We start from the raw sequence: 18,031 nt of genomic DNA, 5'->3' as shown, positions 1-18,031 counted from the left end.
TGAAAATTGCAGGTTCCTCATTTTTGTCATGGTTATAAATTGATATAATGTTTCTGAGTTCGAGTTTTAAGTATTCTAAACTATTGCTCCCATCATCTAAATGTTTTCCCCACAAAAAAAAGGTGGAGTACAGACTGTGAAAAAGTTTGAGATCAGAAAATAAATGAGCAAGTAAAAAAAGATGTCCTTGTAACGTTGGTTTTTTGTTGTGTCTGTTTTTCCATTTTAAATGAAAGTGTGCAAAGGAATACACACAATTGCAATGGAATCTATTGTAGGATTGGTGTTAGAAACAGGATATAACAATAACAAACATATTTACCAACTCTGAATTTTGCACCTTCATGTCACAATTTATGACCCAACCCGATGGAATGACCCATATAGATTCAATCAAATTCAAATGTATTGATTAGAATCCAAACATAGAGGATAGTTCTCAATTTTCTTTGGACAAAGGGAAGCAATGACATGTAGTTGTTGCATATATAGCCCCCCCCCCCCCCACAAGAAACAAAACAAACAAAAAAGGGACCATAGGGGAAAAATGCTCTGAAATAAAGGGGTGGTCAATACCTCCAATTTCAATAATTGTGTAAATGTATGCAAACATTGAATATAGCTCTAATGAAATACAGTTCTTAATTTAGTTGTCAAGTAATACAAAATGAATTCCTGGTACAAAAGAAGAATTTGTAATGATGTTCACATTCTCCAAAACAAACTTTTAAACTTGATATATAGTATACATACTACATAGCACATATATGCTTGACAAAAAAAAAACTGAGAGAGAACACATACTCACATTACCAGATGTCTTTACAAAACATGAAAACATTTTGAGCAAGTCTTCAGAAGCAGGCATAAACTAAATTCATGTATATTTACTATCAACTTATTCTTTCTTTAAAAAACATCTGCTCAGAATAAAGGCTCCTCTCTCTCTCTCCTTCAAAGAACTGGACACAGAAGGCAAGCCAGCTCCTTGGCATGAATATGATAGTCCAAGAAGCAAATGCAGATCATACAACAACCTAAGGTAGAGAATGACTTACTGTATGATCTACAGATGGCAACCACTAGTACTTATTGAGGATTCATTTGTTTGCAAGAGTTCTTTCCTTTGAAACTCTAAAGCTGTTTTGTAGGTAGACAAAGGGGTCTATTGTCCCTGCAGGCTAGTCAATGATTCATGCTCGCTCAAGTGTGGTATAAAAGTACATTGTACAGGTAGCTACATGTACGGTATGTAATGAATTCTATACTCCTACCCTACTCATTTTCTTAGCTGTTTACGTATGAAAAAGAAGGGGCTGTGTGTTGAAGTTAAGCAACTAAATGGAATTAAAAGGAATAAAATCCAACTGCTTTGACAAACTGGATTGGGTGAAAACTAACAGAAAAATCTGAAAAAGTAGTTCCAGGTGAAATTTTGCACAAGAACTTGCCAATAATAAACAATTCAGTACTGACATGTAGGCTTCTAAATAAGTATATTTTTTGCCTGATTATGAATTTGGGGATTTGTCATTTTCCAACAAATGCATAAAAAAGTATATTTACAAAAAAGTGAGAATAAAATTTAAAAATCCCAGAAAATCATGTCATTTCAGCCAAAGCCAAGATCAAGAGACAAAAGGCCTAAAAGACAAAATAAAGGAGAAGTAAGGAAAGTAAGAAAAGGTGTAAGAATTATTTTGTATACAGAAGAAAGATTAATTACAAAATATTTGGAAAAAATATGTGTAGGAGATAATAGAAGAGATAAAAGAAGTATAGCATTAGAGAAAAGGTCAAACAATAAACATAAAGAACTACATAGGGAATAATGAGAGAAAATGATAAAAAGGAGGGAGGAAGAGTCAGACAGAAAATGTCATATAAAATACAAAAAGGGTTAACAACTCAATATGGACTTTAAGTGTGTTTGCATCATTGATAGTGACAGACCTAGGTTCAAGCTACTCATTCGACTAAACTACTATGTGCATAGTAGAACTGATAACCAACATTAAGGTCTTGTATTACAATAACCTAAATGATGCTGACGTGACACAAAACTGTTTAAATCAATGCTTTTTAAATCGTGCCATGCAACTCGGTGTATGATAAATAATGTTAATGGGAATTATTGGAAGTAGAATCACAGGAAGGAGAACTCAAGAGGAAGAGGCCAAGACCCCCCCCCCCCCACACACACACACGTGTACATACACTCACTTAGTAGGGTGTCAGAATGATACTGAATTTTGTTAGAATAAAATGAGCTGTCGAGTCTGGGAAAAATGTGGCACAACTTTTGCAAGATGATTTGAATTTATTTTTATCTTACAATTGAATATATTCGAAGTGACCCTTTTGATCATTCTTTGACATTATATAAGGAGAGTTTTTAAGGCTGACAAAAAGTAAAAGTAGAAGAGAAATTATAAACCTTCTTAATGTCATGGATTTAATTTGCCACTTCCCATTCATTAACAATGGGAAACCGACTTTCTCTGATTGACAGGAGTTTTGTAACCTTTTTCATTTTTTGCAGTAGACCTTAGGCTTATGATCTCAAATTTAGTGTTACAATTTCATACCATCAGAGAGATCATGAAAATTGCATCTGTCCATATTAAAGGGACTTGGTAACATTGTTCAGATGAGAGATAGTGGTGCTAAGGTAGTGACTTCAATGCTAGATGTACAATTAAAGATAATCTGAATATTTGAGTGAAAATGGACCATTATTCATGGTACAAATTGGGAAAAACTGATCTGATCGATTCCTTAATTCTCCCAACTATATTATTACAATTTAATTACATCTTAGGCGAATGGAAATCGTCACAAGGCAATCAAATGGCTCTACATTCCATTCCAGACATTTCAGTGTTGTCAGATTTTTTATAGCCTGTTTTATGTCTTTTTTTCATGGAAAAACGGTTGGGAAAATTAAAATATGGTTGGGATAATTTACTGTTAATCACTGTTAGAGGGTGTCATACATCGACTCCTTCAAAGAAAACCATAGATATCTTTGTGGTTTGAGAATTTTTTCAGGATTTTTTGCATGTCAGAGGGTTAGTACAGTAGAAGGAATATAGTAAGTAACATTTTATACAAAAATTAAGCAATTTTTCATCAACCTTCAACAATGTTACCAAGTCACTTTAAGTAGAATTTTTAAACATAAAGTCTAACTCTATAAGAGTCAAGTTACATGTATACCGCATCTCAGAAGAATTTTTTCGTATTCATTAAATTGTTCGTTAAAGTTTAAACCCTTTGAAAGTATCATCGTTCATAGTTAAGGCAGGTTTTACAAAATGTTGCATAAATTTTTACACAGCCAGGATAGTAACGCTGCTACAGGTATGTGTGTATTTTATATACTTCAGGACAGGAGAATGAAATCTGACATATTTTCAGCCCTATGTCACAGTCTATGTGACTATTTTGCCAAATTAGCAGTGTATAAACTTAAAAGTTTTAAAAATTGATTGTTAGATTCACACATGTATGCAACGCTAGACATGCTAGAGGTCAATAAGATTGTCATTAATGACTAGTAATAATATGCTTTGCTGGGCCATCGACCACTACGACTGTTTTGCTGGTGTGACCCCACACATAGCTGCATTACTATCTTGGCTGCATATTAAACCTGTTCTATTGTTTCTCAACATTTCAAACACCACTGTACAAAACTCAACTGATTTCACTAAAAATCAGTACTTAAGTGACGATTGATGACATCTAAATATCAGTAAATTACAATTTTGTTCAACTTTCTGATGTTAGAAAGCATAATTTAGAGATTCAAATTGCGAGTCTACTGTCAAACTTGCCGATCAGCATGATTGTGTACATTTGTGTGTTGTGAGTGTATTGACTATTCATGTATTCAAAAGTTGCCTATTAACACGTAGTGCAGTGCTAGAGGTAAATACGCATTAGCATTGACTCTCTATGCTTTGCTTGAGTGCGGCCTACCCTGGCCCTTGGCCATATACTAGCACCACTCCAGCAAAGCATAGCCATAGACAGTCAATACTAGTAATGCGCATTGACCTCTAGTCTAGCGCTGTACTACACGCCAAGACTAGAGGCAGCATATGCAGCAATTGAATAGTCGATACACTCATAACACAACCTCCTCCCTCCACAAATAGCAGTAATCATGGAAGAATCCTGGATCGATGAACAGGCTTAGACTAGACCTACAACATCGTGTATTAAAGTAAATTAGTAGTAAATTAAGTAACACACAGATGCACACAATCATGCTGATGCGGCTGATCGGCAAGTTTGTGGACTCACAATTTGAATTTTTAATTTATTGTTTTTAAATCTAACATTGGAAAGTTGGAAAAATTGTTACTGCTTTTGCCTTGGTTTTACTTTAGATCTAGGCTTTACTTTAGATCTAGACCTAGATTAGGGCCCTAATTTAGGCGTCGTCTATCGCGTCACAAAGTCTAAAGTAGACTATGGATTTTGAGTGAAATCAGTTGAGTTTTGTACAGTGGTATTTGAAATGTTGAGAATCAATAGCACAGCTTTTATTAGTTTTAATACACAGCCAGGACAATGCACCTTGTCTATGTGTGGCACAGCCAGGATAGTAATGTGTGACTGGCGCTGGCGCGCCTTAGCTTAGCTTAGTGCATGCTTTGAAATGATAAAAACACAACTTTTCACGTGTGGGACTTAGATCTATACTTGTAACTTGACCAGCTAGACATCGAGTAAACCGAGTAGATCTAGTCTAGAGGCTAGAGCACGAAACTTCTTTTTTCTTTTTCAACCAGAATCTGGCAAATAACCTATTTGAATCGTTGACGTTGTCACAGCACATTATTCATTGACACATAATATATTCATAGAATCGAATGTTACCTTTAAAAAGTTACTTCTCATCAAGTTACTGGAGCCTGTTGATTTGCGTCGTTGTTGTTGTTAAATCTCTTCGCCATGCATCGCACGGAACAATTTATCGCCAAAAATAGACTGGAAACCGCACGCTCGAAAACGTCACACGAGAAAGGAACGTTCTTTGAATCATGGGTGTGGCAATAAGCCCAAATGTGCGGTTCTTCAACCTAGTGCGCCCGAGCTTGTTGTCAAGGACGACGACGAGACCATTAGGGTACCGTGTCGCAACTCTTTTTTTCAAGACCGATTTTTTTTTTTTTTTTTTTTTAATTGAGTTTATTGTATTATTTTTTTAATTATTTTTTAAATTATTGTTTCTTTCTCTCTTTTTTCATTTCTTCATTTTTTTCATTTTTTCATTTTTTCATTTTTTCATTTTTTCATTTTTTCATTTTTTTTTTTTTTTTTTTTGGGGGGGGGGGGGGCTAGATTTCATGATATCTTCTTACAATTATTCCCCCTAATATTCTACGTTATCGCTAACATACTTTAAAAAACTTAAAGAGAAGGTTGAGTTCTGGGAAGAGGTGAAAAATAATTTGTGAGCGTTACTCATTCTTATTATGCAAGTGTGGAAGAACATCAGATAAGACATGTTCCCTGAAAAGCATGGCTCTTCAAATGCCTTCATATTCTAAATATGCATGTAACATCATAAAAATCGGGGGGGGGCGGCTTTTTACGCCACGTGTTCGTGTAGTGAGTCCCAATACATCTTTCTGTGTACAGTGTTTGTAACTTTACCAAGACTTGGCCAAATTTCTTATCATTTTGATGATTCCAAAACCTTGCAATACACACAAATTCTTATATGCTAGATGATCAACCTTTTCTGGTCGGTTCCACACCGTTTCTTTCACAATGCAATCGCATGACCAGAACTCAACTTCATCTTTAAGGAATATAAGCGCGTAGACAAATTGCCCAAAGGGGGGGGGGGGGGGCGGGCCGGAGGGGTAACAACATATTAGGACATACGGGGTGCGCCGCTCTAATGGGTCACTTTTTCACAAATATTCCTTAAACATGGGTCCCACGTTTTATCAACACCATTAAGAATGGATCCGTTTTTTCAAAATTTCCAAAATTTGCAAAACATTCCATAAAATGTGAAAAATTTGACCTTTTTTCGAGAAAAATGCCCCCAAATGACCCGTGTTAATGGGTAGGGGTTTCGAGGCTTGAGCGGCACTCCCCTGTTCAAACCCAAATCTGAGTATCCCCCTCAGGGCAAATTGAATCTCTTTTGATGATACAGGAAAGAGCCATGGCCATGCGTATACAGCTTTTGCTCTCGAACAGTGACCTAATATACAAAAATAACCAAATCACGCTCACCATATGAGCTCAAAGATTCGTTTAAATTCATATGTGTAACTAATTTTGCATTTTCATTCCTCTCATTCTTATCAGGCTTACATTTCGCTCTGGTGACCATGGCCTCATACCTTCACGTATTCTTAATATGTGCTACTTCTTTGTTTACATGTCATTGCTAATGTGTCAGTGACTCATGATTTTTTTTCTTCATAATACGTCTTCATTATTTTATTGTTATCGAATTCAGTAGGGATATACTTCCATTCTTCATTCAGCCATGTCCCCGCCCCCCCTCTCTCTCTCTCTCTTTATATACATGTATATAATATATGACGTACCCTCTTTATCCGAATCACGGATTGCAAAAAGAGTTGTGCAAAAATGATAAGTATTAGATGAATTTCATCTTAGAGATCATGTATGATGTACAACAATAAGTTATTATGGTCATGACCTGTAAATTAAAATATCATAATCCATTTATATATCTCGAAACAAACGGCCTGTTAAAAAGACACCATTATAATTGATTCCATTTAATACAAGTAACTGAAGCAACAACCAAATACATGTATATCAATAATGAAATGTATCACATGTCGTATAGAGAACTTATTTCAGATCTGTTTCTAATAGATAGAAAGCACTTTTCTTATAATCATGATAGTAGTAACTGTAACAATTTCCGTGTCACGACAAACAGTTTACTTCCACAAAGTGTACGTATAACAAACAGAATCGGTGACAAATATTTTAACGGTCACCTGATTTGAAAGGTGATCATTCACACCACAAAATGACAAGCAAGCAAAAAATATGAAATAATATCTAAATTAATTAAGATGGGGTTATTAAGATGAGGGGTGGGCTCTAATTCTCACAAATTATATCAATGACGAGCCACAAACCACATAAATGGGTTTCGGATCCAAAGGACCCCCCCCCCCCTCCGGATCTACCCGTAGAATATAATAAAAATGAAAAGAGCTACTGTATTAACAGGCAGAAGACTGTTTATAGTTCAACACAATTGTTTAATCATGATTATTTGTGAGATAGATATTATATGGACACAAAGCGGAACTGCGACCAAAAACAATAGGAAGGAACGTTGCGGTCCTTGTAAATGATACCCCCCCCCCCACCCATAACAAAATCTGAAGACCACTGCTATACCGTGTTTGTATCTGAAATTGCATTATAAAATCTTGTTTTATAGAGTTCTCAATATAGGAACGATTCTCTTTATATTATTTGCCATTTCCAGAGAGTAAAGAGTAAAAAATAAGCTGGGTGAAAAGGGTACCGTTTTTATACAAGTTTAATAAAGAAAAGAATTATATCAATTTATTAGCGCAGCTTCTATATTAAACATACTCTCCTCCTAACAGTACTAATTTACAGACACACAATAAACAAATTAAACAAATAATACAAAACTATTCAAAATCTCCTGAAAACAAGTGCGTATTAACAAAACTTTGAAGACAGCAACAGATGAGGCCGTTCTTATGTCTAATGGTAAGTTATATTCCAAAGCTTTGGAGCGGCGCAACTGAGTGTTAGATGTGTGCTTCTCCGTGTTTAAACGAGAATCAAGCCATACACCCAGATTTCTCACAAAGCTTGACGGTCTTACCTCCGAGCAGTGGCGGGTCCTGCCGGCGGGAAGAGGGGGGGGGGCCCAATTCTTGAGAAAATATTAGTTGCGACTCAGCCGTCGGTGAATAAGCGGGGGGGGGGGGGGGTAGGGTAGGAGGTATTTTTTTTTTGGTCCAATGTTCAGGAGATATTTTGCGTCGACTCAGTCAGCCGGTGAATAATAAGCGGGGGGGGGGGGGGGGGGGTGAGACCACTATTTTTTTTTTGGACCTAATTCGTGATATATATTTTTTTTAAATTCTTTTTTTTGTTGTTGACCCGTCAACCCCCCCCCCCCCCGTGTATCCACGCCTGCAGAGGATCCAGCCGGCGTCAAGGGGGTGGGGGTAGCCAAATCTTAATACAAAATATAGTGCCGTCTCAGCCGGCTTGCGAATAAGCGGGGGGGGGGCGCTTTTGTTATTTGTTTTATAAAGGTTAACTTTACGTTATTATCCTATTTTTTTTATCGTTTTGGGGGGCTGGGGGGGGGGGCCCAGGCTGAAAAAATCGCTACGTGGATCCGCCCCTGCCTCCGAGTCTCCAACTGATATGATTACCACCTAGCTTTGCAACTTGTCTGGATGTTCCAACAATGCATACCGGTAACTCTGTTTTTATATCATTAAGCATTATCTTATGTTGGAACATACAAGAATAGATAGTCATGATTCTAACATTATGATATGATCATCTTGATGTTCTTTATCAGAGCTGAAAGAAATGAAGGCCTATACTCGAATTATGTCATTTAATTTAAATCTGAAGGATGATCGAACTTTGTGCATTGATTTGATATCGTCCCAGGGCTACTAAATTAAGTTTACGGAGGGTTCCGTCATCATCAAATACACAATAGCTGCAACTTCTACTTTCTTTGGCTTTCTTCCAGCAAAGATCGGCTGAGTGGAAACACTGATAGTATCTGAAGGACTGATACCTGATAACTTGCTCAAAGAACCTTCTTTCGTCATCACTATGGGGTTCTCAGGTAGGTAGAAGTCGGAGTCTTTGTCCTGAGGCCGTGTTACAAGAACCATTACGTATCTTGCATTGCATTGATACGATTTGCTTAATGTGATCTCATATCTCACGCCCCAGGCTTCCGTGTCTCCCACTTGGATAGGCTCCAGCCTCAGCACGAAACTGAAGAATCGGGATCGAGTTTCCACTGACCAAGCTCCGGTGGCTTCCCTGACCTCACACTTCATCTCGGTTTTGTAAGCATCGATGCTGATCTCTTCAAAGCAACCATTTCGACGCTGTGATCTTTGAGAGCGATTGGAGCTGCTAATCTTTCCAGGTGGAACGAAGTCCAGGTACAGCCGTGGTTGAAAGTCTGATTTCTTGAGAAAAGCGTAACTTGCTTGAAGATGGCTACCTCGGCTATCGGCATTGGAGACAGTCAGACCTACTTCGCTGGAGAGAGCTCTGTACTTGAACGACTCATTCAAAATCGAAGGAAAATAGTCAGTTGCAAATTTGACGATTGGTGAAGTCTCTTGGAGATGCAAAAGTTCAGCTATTTCAACTAAAGGAAATCGAATTTTAGGAACTATTTCGAGATAAAGATCCTTGTTGTCTTCAATGCTGCCTTTTGCCTTGAGCCAATCATCCACGCGAGTGATCACCTCCAATTCATTATCCACAACAAGATCTCTCCTTTCCAGAATACTACAAAGCTCCTTCAGACTTAATCCTAACCATGATGCCTCTGGGATGTACTGGAAGTACAGAGATAGTGTACGCAGGCAATCGTTCTTCAAGGAAACGTAGTCGTATTCATCTGTATCCCTCAACCACGTAATGGCACCGACCATACTCCCTTGGTTTATCATGTCTCCTACCCAGTCCTGAGCCATATCGCCCAACTTCTTGAGTCCCAGTCTATTGGCCAGACTCATCACCATTCTCACGTTGCCCGATGAGAAACTCATCTCGCCCGTGTAGAGGAAATTCAACACCGTTTCAAAAACCTCGATCTCCTTGTCGGTGGCATTCTGAGCGAGCTCTATGACGTTATCAGAAGCAGTTTTAATCAGATTTGCCAGTTCATCGCTCCAGGAACCCAGCACGAGCCGATGAGCAGCGAATGTTCGTTGACCAACCTTGACATGGATGTCTGTAAGTTCTTCCCTGTTCAGGAAAGGAACCAGCTTCTTCGACAGGGCGCTCCGACATGAATAGGACCGTTTACCATCTTTACTTGGATCCATTGCAGCAGCTATCTCTCCACCCTCTTCCTCCTACGATAAAATATGAATAAATTAAAAATGATTAGACCTATCATTTAGTCTCATTTACCAAGGGTAGCTACGTCATCAGTATACTAATAATACTCTTCCTGCTGGACCTTCAATTTTTGTAACGCCATGCAGCATTGCCAGGTATATCCTTTTTAATACATCTGGGGAGCGTTTCACAAAGACTAAGATCGACTTTAAGTTGGACTTAACTATGACAGGCCGTTAATGCCACTAGTTCCTCTAACCATTCTTGGCATTGGTTTCTCAATGGACGTATAAAATCATGGTCACAAATCTACAGAATTTACATTTTGTGATAGTTCATTATTGAAGGAAACAATATTATCTACAAATCATAATTGAGAGACCAATGGTGAGTGCAACCAGTGGCATGAAAGGCTTGCCACAGTTAAGTCCAACTTTAAGTCGATATTAGTCTTTGTGAAACACTCCCCTGAACTGAGAGGGACAGAATGATGTGGGTAAAACACGTCCAAGGATGGAACCCGGGACCTTTTGTACGAGGGTTAGGCCCCTTTATCAATACCAGTACAGTGCTCATGGCATGCGCGCCGGAAGCAGTTTGGGATTGGGGGGGGGGGGGAGGGGCAAACATTCCATGGGGCTCACCTTTCAGGGGCAGTGGCGTAATGAGCAAAAACGGTTGGGGGGCAGAAGAAAAATCTTCATCACCAGTTACATGCAGGCCCCGCGGAACGTTTTTCAAAGTCGAGTATTAACGACCAGATAGAGTGTAGCAAGCGAGGCGAGTGGGGCATAAACTGGCATGGCGTCAAGGGGCGGAGCCCCCAGAAGCTCATGGATTTTAGGCATCAAATAATTTGATTCGTATTTATGACACTGGCATGTCAATAATTGGCGTGGGGATCAGGGGCTGAGTCCCATGAAGCTCAGGGGTTTTAGGCATATGATTATGGTCAAATGAGCATTCAGGGGCCCGTCTTAGGAACCCTGGTGGGGTCCATGGGGTGGAGCCTCCGGAAGTTCAAGGGTTTTAGGCATAGGCGCCGGACGTGGGGGGCAGATGCCCCCCCCCCCAAAAAAAAAAGTGGGGGGCAAAACGCATTTTTGCCCCCCCCCCCCCCAAAAAAAAAAAAGCAGTAAAGAAGTCAAGACGGTTTGTATTTTAAACCCAAAAGAACATAAAAATAATAAAAACCTGAATTAAATTACATATAAATTTCATTCAAAGAAAAAGAAAGTTGACATGCAGGAATTAAATTTCCTAAACATTGCCTATGCTACCTATATCAATGGAGGTTTTGATACGCGCATATCGTGGACATATTTTGAGAGAATGGGAAAGCGTGTCTGTTTTTTGTTATAGGGGTGAAAAGCTCATGAGCCCCTGAACGCTGGTTAGATCAGTGATTTTTCCGGTATTTTTTTCTCAATTTTTTTGTAAGTTATACTTTTTTATGAGTTTGTTGGAAAATTAGAAATTCCCAAATGTACAGTCGGGCAAAAAATATGCTTATTTAGAAGCCTTTATGTCAGGGTCTGCAAAACGCCCCCCTCACTTTTCGAAAAAGTTTGTTGCAGAGAAAAAGAAAGAAAGAGAGAAAAAAGGAGAAAAAATAAGTGACCTACCAATGTCACAAATGAGGTATCAAAATATGCTCATCTGACCGTAAATTAAATGCCTACAATCCCAGAGCTTACAGGGGCTCCGCCCCCGGGCCCCACCAAGGGCCCTAAGGCGGGGCCCTGAATGCAAACCTGACCGCAATTAAATGCCTAAAATCCCAGAGCTTCCGGGGGCTCTGCTCCCTTGACTCTCCGCCAATTAGGGACCTGCCAGTGTCACAAATAAGGTTATATAAGGTTAAAATTGCTTACCCCAGAGCTATTGGGGGCTCCGCCCCCGGACCCCACCAAGGGCCCTAAGACAGTCCCCTGTATGCTCATCTGACCGTTATTAAATACCTAAAACCCATGGACCCCACCAAGGGCCCTTAGGCGGGGCCCTGGATGCTCAACTGACCATTATTAAATACCTAAAATCCCCGAGCTTCCGGGGGCTCTGCTCCCTTGACTCTCCGCCAATTAGGGACCTGCCAGTGTCACAAATAAGGTTATATAAGGTTAAATATGCTTATCTGACCATAATTTTAATGCCTAAACCCCTTAGCTTCTGGGGGCTCAGCCCCTTGACCCCTTGCCGGGGCTCAGGCCCTGGATCCCACGCCAATTTACGCTCTACCTGATCGTTAATAATCCATTTTGAAAAACGTTCCGCGGGGCCTGCATGTAACGTGTAAGAGCGGTGGTGCAGATGCAGATTTTCTCCCCCCCCCCCTCAAACGTTTTTGCTCGTTCCGTAAATGCCCCTGGAAGGTGAGCCCCCTGTAATGTTTGCCCCCCCCCCCCTCATCCCAAACTGCTTCCGGCGCGCCTGGTTTTAGGCATTTAATTACGGTCAGACTATAAATGAGCATATTTTGATATCTTATTTGTGAAACTGGCATGTCAATAATTGACGGGGATCAGGGGATGAGTCCCATGAAGCTCAGGGGTTTTATGCATTTAATAACGATCAGATTAGCATCCAGCTAGGGCCCGCTTTGGGGTCATTGGTGAGGACCAGGGGGAGAGCCCCCGGAAGCTCAGGGGTTTTAGGCATTTCTTTACGGTCAGATAAACATATTTTGATACCTCTTTTTTTTTCTCTCTCTTTCTTTCTTTTCTCTTTAACATACTTGTTTTTTAAATGGAGAGGGGCTCGAGGCCCCGACCCAGCCGCTCTGCAGGCTCTGACACGAAGGCTTTTAGAAAAAGCATAGTAAATTTGGGAATTTGTAATTTTCTAACAAGCGCATAAAAAAAGAATTTTTTACAAAAGAAAATGAGAAAAAATCCCGGAAGATCATGTCATTTCAGCAGTAGGCCTATGTGTAAAACACTGTGATTGAATTAGACATAAACCACGTTTGACTTTCATTTGGAGGCAACTGTTCCCCCCCCCCCCCCCATCAGTACGCCAGTGTCCAGGTGCTCATGTCTTCTCACCCCTATATAATGAAAAAAACACACACGCTTTCCCATCCTCTCACACTATTTGCACGATATGCGCGTATGCACTATCATAAAATCCTCCCTTGATAAACATAGAGGCATGCAGAATGTTTAGGAAATTTAATTTCTGTTTACTCTCCTTTTCTTTGCATTGAATAAGAGCACATTTAGAAAAAAATTCCCCCCAAAACGCAACGACTCAGCCAGGGGGGGGGGGGGGGGGGTAAGAGCACATTTATTATTATTATTTGGGGGGAGGGGGCCGGGGGCACGTCCCTCTTTGCCAGTACGTTAGTTTTTTTTTACAATTTATCCTCCTGAACTTATCCTGTAATCAGAAAATATCCATTACTCTCTTTTAAATCGAATTTCTTCATTATTCAGATTAGTATTAGAATGGGAGAGAATATAACACATGAATCAACCAGAAATAAGTAAATTGTATCAAAATGAAGGTAAAATAAATTGAGCCCAGAACATACCTGTTTCAGTTGTAGCCGCAATGAATTATATAGGGATGTTCTCGCGACCACTGTGAGTCCCAACTGTGAAGCTTTTTAATGCACTGTAGACTTGACTGCGGATCGATAATGCCACTTCCTGTGGGGAAACCCGACCCCACGCATGCTCGGTTGAGCTAGGCGGAGCCTCGGTTCGGGTTTTCCCACACCATGGTATTCCCCACTAGCATTGCGCAATTATTATCAAAACCAGATATAACACTTGATTAACCATTGAAATATTGACGCCATAAATAACACTGAACGCAAAATAATTAATTGCTTAACATTTGCCATTTGACGTTTACGAAGCTGCAGTGAGCTTTAATTTTAGCTTGCCATTTGTGGATCTAATTGAACTCGTTCACATCTTGAAAGTTGTTTTTTCAGTCAGTGAAGATCAGATCAACTGCCAGGAGTATCTACTGTACAACTGGTGAGTTTGTCCTAACATTCCCTTCAAAATGGTCTCTGATACAGTATCTAGCTTCAATGTACACTCATGTATAATATAAGAAAGACTAGATTCCTGCTCGGAGTTCGAGAAACTGCACCAAAATACAAACAAATAATGATGCTCCTTAGACGAAGAATGTTTTTACAAAAACTATTCTTCGTCTACGCATCATCATTATTTATTGTATTTGTCTATGTATATATATATACTTGATCGCATCGTTTCTGTATGGCGATAGTTTGTTTCCTTAATATGTCAAATATATCATGATGATGATGATGGTGATGATGATGATGGTGATGACGATGAGCGGGCTGATGAGTGCTTCACTCAGCAAGTGTACAACTTTTCACTCAGTTCTTTTCTATATAAACGGTTATTTTGTATGAGAGATGCCCACGCTCAGAATGATACATCATTTTGACTGCATGTGCATGTAAGAATATGCTGATGATAAAATTTGAAAGGAATGTAGTATTGTGATTATAATAATGCTGTAGGAGGATGACAAATACTGTGAAAGCGCGGAAACTCAAGAAATCGACATGCATGAGTCCAGATTGAAGAAGTTGAAACGACAAGAAAGAGTGAAACTAATGTTAGAGTTGCACCCAGTTCTGATGGTAATGATTGGTATCTGTCGTAGCGGTAAGCCTATTTTGTGTCGGGTCTTAAATAGAAACTGATATGTATGCGATGACGTTAAAACATGTACATGTGCTGTTATCCATCGTCGATCACCAACGACAGAATTAATTGTTATAGAAGAAAATAAGAGATCACCTATAAATTAAAGTATCAATCATCAGTAGGAGATTGAAGGCGTTTATGTGGGATTTTCTTTCCCGTACTAACACAGACTGAAAGTACACTGCATGGTCCATGATGTTTGAATTCGGCGACGAAGAGCCTTATTACACCTTGTACGATTACCCTGTTTACAACGATGATGACGATTCAATGGATAATTATGTGGATGAATATGAAACGTCACATGGCCACCTTCACCAGCAAATAACAGCTGAACTAGAGAAGAAAGAAAGGGAAAATTTTCAGGTAACTACATAATATTACATTAAACGATCCTGTATTTAGAGCCCCAATATATGTGACCATGTTCGTCTTCAGAATTTAAACCCCGATCCCCTAGCTACGACCCCCCTCCCCCGAAAAAAAATGAAAATACCGTTGACACGATTCAGTTGTTTTTTACGAATCTTACCTTGTAAACTGAACATTTCATTTCAAGTTTCAGTTTTATAGCAGTAAACCTATTCTGAGCTTTTTTAACTTTACAATCGGGACCAATGACCTTAATACATGTATATAATATAACTATTTATTTTGCTTATTATATTACTTTAGATATCTTAGAAGAGAAATGAAAACTGTCTAGCATACTCATAACAGGCCTGACTCATAATATGCAGTGAGTAGCGTGACACATTGGCATCTTATATCATACAGTAAAATTAAGCAAGATCTGACAAAAAAATGATTTCTGATTACCAAATATAGGCCAATTTATACCGGCTATCGATGCAGTATTACAAATGAAAGCTGCTCTGGTTAAACAAACGAACGATTTTTGAGTCCACTGAAATCGCAACGTATAAACGCAACCATGTCGATAACAAATTATGCTAGAAAAAAGATGGTCAGAAATGTAATTTCAAAAGGAACAGTTGACTATATATACCCATCAATGTCGCCTATTTTTTGATTAAAAGTACTCTTTTCATATTTCCCTAGAACGCTCAGCAAAACCTGCTCAGCCATGTGCGCGTCAGCGTAGATGAAGTCAGCAGAGTAACAGGGACCCTGTATGATGAGCAACGCTACAGTGACGTCACCCTGGCTGTTGGAGATCGAAGGTTCCACGCCCATCGCCTGGTGCTCAGTGCATGGAGCGATGTCTTCAAGACGATGCTTTGTAACTTATCTTGGCGACCACATGATGACAAACGTGGAACTGATACGACCGGACAACCAACCTTAAGTGTCAGGATCTCGTCGAGGAAGAATGTTGTGAAGAGTTTTTCGGCGACTTCCTCAAGTTTCTATATACTGCCTCTGTAGACCTGACCAAAGAAAACGTCCTGCCTTTGGCCCTGCTAGCTGACAAGTACTTGGTTAAAGAGCTAAGGGAGCTCTGTGACGAATTCATCCGCGACAAACAGAATGATGCTCAGGAAGTCGTCACCTTCATTCGCTCGGCCTTGAAACTTGGCATGCATGAAACAGTCGAGGTGTGTCTCCAAAGTCTGCTATGCAACTTTAGTTTCCTGAAGCCTGACCAACTTCTAAGTCTAAAAGGTGAGCACCTCATATACCTTCTCGACAGTGGACCACGGTTGATGGTAGATGATGAGTTTACTCTCTTCAAGAAGATTGAGCCCTGGTTGGACCAGTGTCAAAGTGAGGACACGCTTCTTAGTATCATCAAGCTCATTCGTTTCCCCTACATGAATGCATTACAACTGAAGAAAGCCACAGAGACGCCCGCCTTCCGCAGAGCCCAGGAAATGATGCCAGACATACTCCTTAAATCTTGGCAGCAACAGGCATTGTACAAAGAAGGAAGTCTCGATGACCTTCCAGAGGATTTCCCATGGCCCAGACTATACCTGAACCCAAGCGATGAAGCCAGATTCCCAGACCAGAAATGTATCTCAACCCGCGACCAACCAATGAATGAGCCGATCGCAGTTCACATTGATGGCAGTAGCTATTGTCACACATGCCTTGCTTGGGAGGGCAAGCGGATAGGACAAAAACATTTTTTCAAACAAGCATCTACCTTCAGGTGCTTAATCAAGCTTACCCAGAGCCCAGATTCACCAAATGAAGTAAACTTCCAAATAAATACATATTATGAGGATTCACGGAAAATACTTCATTTGGGAGTACGAGCACTCGTTCATGGTGCAACAGTGCCTATCTATTTCTCAAAGTGCCTCCCTCTGCTGCCATCAATAACCCCATATATAGGGAAGGTTACTTCAAGAGATACCCAATTCACATTTCCCATTGGGATCTCCGACCCTGAAATAATGACACTCCATGTTACAATCATTTTGGAGGACGAAGATGAGAAAACCACATAGACCGTGCTTGTGGATTTTTGTTTTGATTCCGAAGGGCTTTTCACTTTAACCCTAAAAAGGCCGGGCTATTTGAGATCTGAATACGGCCGGTGGCATTATGCCCCTAATATCTCGGCCCAGGAAGGTCCAATTTATGTGAAAATTAGCATGGTGATAGATTGAAATATATTGAATAAGATAGTAATGTTTATTTTCGTTTATTGATTTATTTTGTTTTAATATTTGTATGACAATATGCAATTTTTTTTTTTTTTTTTTTTTTTTTTTTTTGGGGGGGGGACATATACTCACACACGCACATTTGCGAGAATTACATATTTTGATAGACATGTGATGATATTTTGTCACCTAACACCCGAACCATAGGTCCGCCTATAACAAATTTGTTATCAAAATGTGCGGGAGACATGAGGAAAAATACTCGTGACATTTCAGCGCCAAAGGTTCAGGGTTCCTGATGCAGCGGCAAAAATTCGACAGGGGGGGGGGGCATTAAGGCCCCGGCCTTATTAGGGTCAAACAAATGGAAACAAATTGTGATGAAAGGTTTTCTAGTTATATTACTTCTACAAGACGGAAATGTGGACAGAATGAATATTCATAGTAGTTTTGGTATCTACAACTATCTAACAAAAACATTTGTTATAGGCGGTCCTATGGTTCGGGTGTTAGGTGACAAAATATCATCACATGTCTACCCGCAAGGATACTATAAAAAAGCTTCATGATTATAATCAGACCAATCAGAGCACCTACGCTTTAAATGCTTATCTACAAAACTGAATTATGAATACCTTA

At 39.6% G+C, this 18,031-nt stretch overlaps 3 protein-coding genes across 4 annotated transcripts in view; 1 reads left to right on the top strand and 2 right to left on the bottom strand.

Moving 5' to 3' along the window:
• LOC115926637 (inversin-like) overlaps window positions 1–5,104 on the bottom strand; it is a 30,254-nt gene extending 25,150 nt beyond the window's left edge. Inside the window, exon 1 of one of the 2 annotated variants that reach the window (XM_030991574.1) lies at window positions 4,891–5,104. In XM_030991574.1, the coding sequence (XP_030847434.1) occupies window positions 4,891–4,911 (21 nt within the window). In that variant the 5' untranslated portion in view covers window positions 4,912–5,104. Of the gene's footprint in view, window positions 1–808; window positions 1,237–4,890 lie in introns of those variants that run through there. The other variant, XM_030991573.1, reaches the window with a different exon arrangement.
• Window positions 5,105–8,397: 3,293 nt separating this feature from the next.
• LOC100889360 (BTB/POZ domain-containing protein At2g30600) lies at window positions 8,398–13,704 on the bottom strand. Its single transcript, XM_030991572.1, has 2 exons — window positions 13,652–13,704; window positions 8,398–10,130 (listed from the first exon to the last, which is right to left on the bottom strand). The coding sequence occupies exon 2, from the start codon at window positions 10,101–10,103 to the stop codon at window positions 8,700–8,702; it is 1,404 nt and encodes a 467-aa protein (XP_030847432.1). The 5' UTR covers window positions 10,104–10,130; window positions 13,652–13,704; the 3' UTR covers window positions 8,398–8,699.
• Window positions 13,705–14,959: 1,255 nt separating this feature from the next.
• LOC105442080 (kelch-like protein 25) lies at window positions 14,960–17,380 on the top strand. Its single transcript, XM_030991037.1, has 3 exons — window positions 14,960–15,182; window positions 15,879–16,072; window positions 16,108–17,380. The coding sequence occupies exons 1-3, from the start codon at window positions 15,009–15,011 to the stop codon at window positions 17,231–17,233; spliced, it is 1,494 nt and encodes a 497-aa protein (XP_030846897.1). The 5' UTR covers window positions 14,960–15,008; the 3' UTR covers window positions 17,234–17,380.
• The last annotated feature ends 651 nt before the right edge of the window (window positions 17,381–18,031 follow it).

The sequence above is a fragment of the Strongylocentrotus purpuratus genome, unplaced genomic scaffold (genome assembly GCF_000002235.5).
Source record: "Strongylocentrotus purpuratus isolate Spur 01 unplaced genomic scaffold, Spur_5.0 spur5_scaffold_2, whole genome shotgun sequence".
NCBI lineage: Eukaryota > Metazoa > Echinodermata > Echinoidea > Camarodonta > Strongylocentrotidae > Strongylocentrotus > Strongylocentrotus purpuratus.
Note: the sequence above shows the minus strand (reverse complement) of the source record. Positions and strands in the feature narration are given on the sequence as shown.